Source organism: Pholis gunnellus (genome assembly GCF_910591455.1).
Source record: "Pholis gunnellus genome assembly, chromosome: 10".
NCBI classification, from domain to species: Eukaryota; Metazoa; Chordata; class Actinopteri; order Perciformes; family Pholidae; genus Pholis; species Pholis gunnellus.
Genome location: NC_136537.1, coordinates 13,496,583 through 13,504,320, shown reverse-complemented (window position 1 = coordinate 13,504,320; position 7,738 = coordinate 13,496,583). Strand labels below are relative to the sequence as shown.

Genomic DNA, 7,738 nt, shown 5'->3' with positions numbered 1-7,738 from the left:
TGGAAACGAGCGGATTTTTGAATCCATCATCGACGAGTGGTTCCTAACAGGTTGAGGAATAAAGCGAACAATACTGTTCAACCAAATATCACGATTTGCAACAGCGAGTCCAGGGTGACTGTTCCTATCTTGACACAGGAGCACAACAATGTTCGTCCACACCAAAGGAAAGAGGAATACAAACATCTTAAAGCTGGTCTATAGCGCCACCGTGAGTCAAGTTTAAAAAAAACACTCATGATAATGAATACAACGGAGCACTTTAAATTGTCTGTATGCGTAATATTTATGTTTATATGAAACAAACACTACAACTACTATGCTGTAAAATTAATATCTGCAGCTGCAGTAATTCTTGAGGTTCAAACCAGGTAACAAGCAAACGTCAACAAATGTCTTATGCATAAAATGCAGACTGATATTAAGGCTGAGGGCTATGAATATACTATGAATGTTAGCATATACACAATTATGACTGAAATGTTTCATATTGGAGGTTTTGCTACAGTGGGTGTCAGAACCAGTATATGTGTATTTTTCCTCCCCAGGATATAATGCTAACCTGCTAATCTGCATGAGTGTTTTCACACTGGATATCCTGATCCTAAAATATTTAACTATGGCTGATTGCAAGAAAAGGTAAGAATAGTGGACTGTTCATCTCTCTTTTAATCATTTCTATTCTTGTCCAGTTTCTATTGTCTGATTGTATCCTTTAAGGCCAAAAATGTAAATGCAATAAGTCCAGACATTTTTGTTGACTAGTCAGTATTCTCAACTTGGATTATTTTTTTCCTTCGGATATTAAAAGTGGTAAATCTAAATTCACCACAATCCCTTTTACCAAGTTTTGCACATCTGCAGAGTTGTAAAAGTTTGGAATAATGAGCATCTGCATTAAAAAAGGAAGCAGGTGTCTGACAGATTTTAAAGACAAGTTATTTTGTGTAGTTACAATGCGGCCCTAAATATTTAGAGAATTAACAATTTGTAAATGTATGAGTTTATATATTTAGATGCAGCTTAAATCATCAAACACACTACATTTATGTAACTATATGGTTTCATCATCACATTTACCAACATTTGGACTTCCTGACGTCCAATTGGTTCATTCAATCACATAGCAGGGAGAGTAGTGGGGTGAAAGTGATGAACGTGTGGGAAAAGTAACAAAAAGTTTCTGAAAAGACAGCAACTGTTCAGCACCAAGGACAGAGAAATTAGGTGAAAACAGTGGGCAAAACAAAAAGCACCCACAACACAAACAGAGACAAGTTGTGCGTGTGTGTGTGTGAGAGAGAGAAAGAGAGAACAAAACACTGCATTTGTTTTTGTTTCAGAAAAAAAAGCCATGACCCTTAAAGACCACCAGTACTAAGTATACTTTCAAAACTTGTATAACACTGCAGCTCAACAAGTACTATGGTGAACAAAGGTGATTGCAGTACTTTACCGCACCAGTTACAGATGGATTCAACCAGCCTTTGCTCTTTTCTGAAAAAGGATATTTAACAAAACCTCCTTTATCATTAGAGCAACAACAAGATACCAGTTGATGCATTAAATTGAACACTTACTATAGAAAACAATAAATGTTAAAACAACCATGTGGCAACATAGCCGAGACACAGACAAATCACTTTAAACCTAGTCAGTCAATCTAGAGAAAACAAACAGGCAGCTTTTACCAAAATTTACTAAAACTATCTGGGTAACCTCGACGGAAAAGTCCCTAATTCTGTCAACATCACCCGTCAAGGCTGCCACTATAAAACTCACACTGTACTTTAATAAACAAGGTGACTGATATTAATTAATTTCATGAGCTGAAAAAAATGCATTATCCGTCTAAGACACAAAAACCAAGCCTCAATCCTCATAGCAGAAAACAAAGACAGTATAAAATACAGATGTGATTCATGCTGTAGAATAAAGGTCATTCATTCAGAGTGTACCATGAAACTAACACAATCACTGCAGAAATCTCCATGGGAAAGACCATACATTGCACAATGACAAACTGTGATGAAAAAAGTAAAAACTTGTTTTTTCTTTCTCTACATTTATATTATTATAATTATTATCATTGTCATCTGTATTTCACAATGACAATGGTCAGACCAGAGAGCAATCAACCATAACTAAACTAAAACAATAGGAAGCCCAAACCAACATCTGTTGAAATTGAGAGAACTGGATTTAAATGGAAAGACCAACATACTGCAGTTGATGCCATCCACCTGAAAAAAGCAGCACTAGACAAGAGTAGCATGACAGTCAGCTTTTAAGGTAAATGTATCTGCCTGCTATAGATAGAAATATAACATGACTTCCCTTGCCTTAAGTTTCATGTGTATATTTACTTTTGTACATGTGGCAAACACTTCTATCCAAAGCAACGTGCTAATGAGGTTTCATCAAAACAACAGTAGATCATGAAGAAGCCACCAAGAATAAATCTCACAAAGCTCAGTGTAAGATTCCCTCTGACACAAAAGGCACAAGATTGAAGGTTTATGAAGTAAGACGTGAACGCATGAGAAGTGGAATTGTTTTTGTTTAGTGTTGTCTGCTTTTTTTAGAGAAGGCAGGTTAAAGATGTGTCTGACAGAAACCTTCGGAAAAAACATGGAAATGCAACTGGCACATCTGTGAAAATTGAACTCTGGAACTTGGTCATATTGAACCATTTATGCTCTGGCTGATCAGTACATAAGAAGTTAATTTGACTGATAACTCAATAATAAATTGATTCAAAAACTGCATCCAATGACATAGTTACCAGAAATACTTATCAGTGAAATATTGAAAAGAAGGGTTTTGATGCAGCAGAAGAAGAATCTTCCTTTAAAAAAAAAAGAAAATGTCACAACTTCACATGAGCAATAAACTGACTTTATGCTGACCAAACTAATAACAACACATCTACTGTTATCTTACAGTCAACTGAAAGAAATTATAGCAGATCTGAATAGATTTATTTAACAAAAAATGTTTAGAGGATACAAAATTCTGCTGTATTGGACAACACACCAAAATGTCCGAGACTAAATCACTGCGAGACCAATACACTATGAATGTCAAGAATGTATTATGGACAAAACTGAAAGCAACAATGTTCAAACAACTAATTTTGAAAGACATACCTGAATGGATAGACAAAGGGACAGATAGACAACAGAGGACAATGTATGAAAAAAACATGACTACCAACGAAGTAAGTAGAGAAAATAAAAACTTTGAAGTTAGAATATCCAGAAGGCAATCCCTTAAACAATGATAATGTTTGAAAAGAAGATTAGGTTGATTGACTGTATACGAAAATAACAATAATCATACCTCTAAACACTCTTCCATTTCACCAAACACCTCAGCAAAATCGCTTGGACTTTTCCTCAGAGTCTGGTCAGCAGGCAGCGTGTTGTCATTGTAGGATGACACGAACTTAAAGTCACTGGTTCTAGAACCTGTTGTCAGGTAGGCGTCATAATTGTAAGTGCTGCGTAAAGTTCCTGTTCCGTCAACGTCTGCGTAATTAGGAGGGAGATAAGCGCTGGGGATGGCAACTGCTCCATCAAACAACAGTCTGGGCTTTCTCCTGCGACAAAACCTCACACCGAGGATGATGATGATGAAGGTCAGGAAAAAGGTGGACACAGACACCAGCGCGATGATCAGATAAGAGGTCAGTTTGGAGTTCTTCTCGTCATAAGAAATATCCTTCAGTTCTGGCACCTCAGCCAAGTTATCAGAAATAAGTAAATACATAGAACAGGTGGCAGAGAGAGAGGGCTGTCCGTTATCTTTCACTGACACAATGAGGTTCTGTTTCATGCTGTCAGATTCAGAAATGTCCCGCTGGGTCCTGATCTCTCCGCTGTGGAGACCAATAGTGAAAACTCCCGGATCAGTGGATTTGACTATATGATAGGACAGCCAGGCGTTCTGTCCGGAGTCCGCGTCCACCGCTATCACTTTGGACACCAGAGAGCCTCCGTGTGCAGCTTTGGGGACCAGCTCGGTCATGAAGGAGTTTCCCTCCGGGGCGGGGTACAGTATCTGAGGAGAGTTGTCATTCACATCCGATACGAACACACTGACGGTCACGTTGCTGCTGAGCGGAGGAGAACCGTTGTCTCTGGCCGTCACGTGGACTTTAAAACTCCTGAACTGTTCATAATCAAACGACCTCACAGCGTGGATCACCCCCGTGTCTCCGTTAACAGATAGATAGGAGGACACCGGGGCACCGTTCACCTCACCGGGTAACAGAGAATAAATCACTGTACCGTTTTGTCTCCAGTCGGGGTCTCGAGCAGTAACGGAACATAAAGTGGAGCCAGGTTTGTTATTTTCAGTCACATAAGCGCTGTAGGACAGTTCCGCAAACACAGGTGGGTTGTCGTTGATGTCTGCTACAGATAACTGAACAGTTTTAGAGGAGGACAGAGGTGGAGAGCCCTCGTCAGTGGCAGTGATTGTAATGTTGTAATCAGACTCTAGTTCACGGTCCAGTTGTCCTGTGGTCACCAGAGAATAATAGTTTTTAATAGAAGGAACCAACTTAAAAGGGACGTTTTGCTGAATGGAGCAGCGGACCTGTCTGTTAGTGTCAGAGTCTCTATCCTGCACGTTAATGATGCCCACCTCTGTACCAGGTGGGGTATCCTCAGGAATGAGATTCGTTAGTGATTTCAAACTGACTACAGGGGCATTGTCATTCACATCAGTGATAGAAATGATTACCTTAGCATATGATGACAGCCCTAATCCATCTTTTGCTTTAACGCGTATTTCAAATGATGTCGTAGTTTCATAGTCAACAATGCCAATTACTCGTATCTCACCGACTTTACGGTCAATACTAAATATCTTCTTCACATCATCAGTAACGTGTCCAAATTCATATGTCACGTCACCATTGACTCCCTCGTCTGCATCACTAGCACTCACTGTGACCACTACAGTATCTACAGGGGAGTTTTCAGGCAGACTGGCTTTATAAACGGCCTGGCTAAACACTGGGGCGTTATCATTAGCATCAAGTACAGTGACGTGTATGACTACAGTACCTGATCTCTGAGGAGAGCCTCCATCTAAAGCTGTAAGGAGCAAATTGATCCCTTGTTGTTTTTCACGATCAAGCTCTTTTTCAAGAACAAGCTCTATTGTGTTTCCATCAGCAGCCAAAATGAAATTACCATTATTCTGAAGGCTGTACTGCTGAACTGAATTCTGTCCTACATCCGCATCGTGCGCCTCTTCAATCACATAACGAGCTCCCCTGTCTGCCGACTCTTGAATTTCTATATCAATCAAGTCTTCCTTAAATTGTGGGGAATTATCATTAATATCTTGAATGTGTAGATTAATCCGATGGAGCTCGAGAGGATTCTCCAGCACAAGCTCGTGTTTTAGGATGCACGAAGCCTTTTCTCCACAAAGCCCCTCTCGGTCAATCCTGTCGGCGACAATCAACTCTCCGTTATTCAGGTTTATGTCACAGTAACGTTTATCATTCCCATCGGTGTCAATGCGGGCTCTTCTGTTGGAGAGCGCGCCCCTGTCGAGCCCGAGATCCTTGGCCACATTTCCAATAACTGATCCACGTTTAGTCTCCTCTGGAAAAGAATAGCTCATATCTCCATAAGCGACACGTAGAAAAATCAGGAGGAAATAGATGCCGCACGTTGGAAACAAGCGGATTGTTGAATCCATCATCGACGAGTGGTTCCTAACAGGTTGAGGAATAAAGCGAACAATACTGTTCAACCATATAACACGATTTACAACAGCGAGTCCAGGGTGACTGTTCCTATCTTGACACAGGAGCACAACAATGTGAGTCCACACCAAAGGAAAGAGGAATTGAAACATCTTAAAGCTGGTGTATAGCGCCACCGTGAGTCACGTTTAAGAAAAACACTCGCAATAATGAATAAAAGGGAACACTACAAATTGGCTCTATCCAGCATATTATTTGTGTTTATCTGCATGAAACAAACACTATAACTGTAAAAGCTATCTTTGCAACTGCAGTAGTCCTTGAGGCTCAAACCAGGAAACATTAGAGAAAAAAGCAACGTCAACAAATAGGTCATATGCATACTGATATTAAGGCTCAGTGTATGAATATTTTATTAATGTTAACATATATACAATTATGACTGAAATGTTTCAAATTGGAGGTTCTGTTGGGTATCAGAACCAGTGTATTTTTCCTCTCCCAGGATGTGATGCCAACCTGCTGATCTACATGAGTGTTTTCACACTGGATATCCTTACCCTAAAACATTTAACCATGGCTGATTGCAAGCCAAGGTGAGAATGGTGGACTGTTCATCTCTCTTTTAATCGTTTCTATTCTTGTCCTGTTTATATAGTCTGATTTTATCCTGTACGGCCCGAAATTTAAATAAAATAAGTCCAACTATTTTAGTTGACTAGTCAGGTCTTCTGAACTTGGATGATTTTTTTCCTTCTATTTTTAAGAGTGGTAAATCTAAATACACCACAATCCCTTTAATCAAGTGTTGCACATCTGCAGAGTTGTAAACGTTTGGAATAAGAAGCACCTACACCTGTAGTTGGATTAAAAAAGGAAGCAGGTGTCTGACAAATTTTAAAGTTCAGTTATATTGTGTATTTACAATGAGGCACTAAACCTTTAGAGAATTAACAATGTGCATATGAATATGTTTCTATAATTACGTGGAGCTTAAATTATCAAACACACAACATTTATGTATGTGGTTTCATCATCACATTTACCAACATTTGGACTTCCTGAGGTCCAATTGGTTCATTCAATCACATAGCAGGGAGAGTAGAGGGGTGAAATTGATGAACATGTGGAAAAAAGTAAACCAAAAAGTTTCTTAAAAGACAGCAGCAGTTCAGCACCAAGAACAGAGAAATGAGTTGAAAACAGGGGGCAAAACAAAAAGCACCCCACAAAGAGACAAGTTGTGTGTGTGTGTGTGTGTGTGTGTGTGTGTGTGTGTGTGTGTGTGTGTGGGTGTGTGTCGGTGTTTAGGTGAGTGAGTGAGTGAGTGAGAATAAAACACTGCATTTGTTTTTGTTTCAGGAAAAAAAAGCCATGACCCTTAAAGACCACCGGTACAAAGTATCCTTCCACAAACCTGTATAACACTGCAGATCAACAAGTACTATGGTGAACAAAGGTGATTACAATAATTTACCACACCAGTTAAAGATGGACTGAACCAGCCTTTGCGCTTTTCTAAAAGAGGAAATTAAATAATACCTCCCTTGCCATTAGAGCACCAACAAGATACAAGTTGATGCATTTGATCGAAGACTTAATATAGAAAACAATAAATGGATAAGCAAACAGATGTGGCAACATAGCCGAGACACAATTTAAAACCAGTCACTTTAAACCCAGTCAATCTAGAGAAAACAATCAGGCAACTTTTACTAAAATGTACTAAAACTATCTGCATAACCTGTAAGGAAAAGTCCCTCATTCTACCAACATGACCAGTCTAGACTGCCTGTAGAAACTCACACTGTACTTCAATAAACAAGGTGATTGATATTATTTCATTACATGAGCTGATAAAAATGCATTATCGGTCTAAGACACAAAACCAAGCCTCAATCCTCATAGCGGAAACCACAGACAGGTTAAAATACAGATGTGATTCATGTTATGAATAGAATAAGGGTCATTCATTCAGAGTGTACCATGAAACAAGCACAATCAGTGCAG

The 7,738-nt window shown here is 39.2% G+C and overlaps 1 protein-coding gene across 1 annotated transcript; it reads right to left on the bottom strand.

Annotated features, from left to right (window-relative positions):
- Positions 1-3,336: 3,336 nt before the first annotated feature.
- LOC306702609 (protocadherin gamma-A11-like) lies at positions 3,337-5,721 on the bottom strand (the record flags this gene model as incomplete). The annotated part of the gene is made up of 1 exon (XM_079168249.1): positions 3,337-5,721. One exon carries the CDS (start codon positions 5,719-5,721, stop codon positions 3,337-3,339), a length of 2,385 nt encoding a protein of 794 aa, XP_079024375.1.
- Between the last annotated feature and the right edge of the window lie 2,017 nt (positions 5,722-7,738).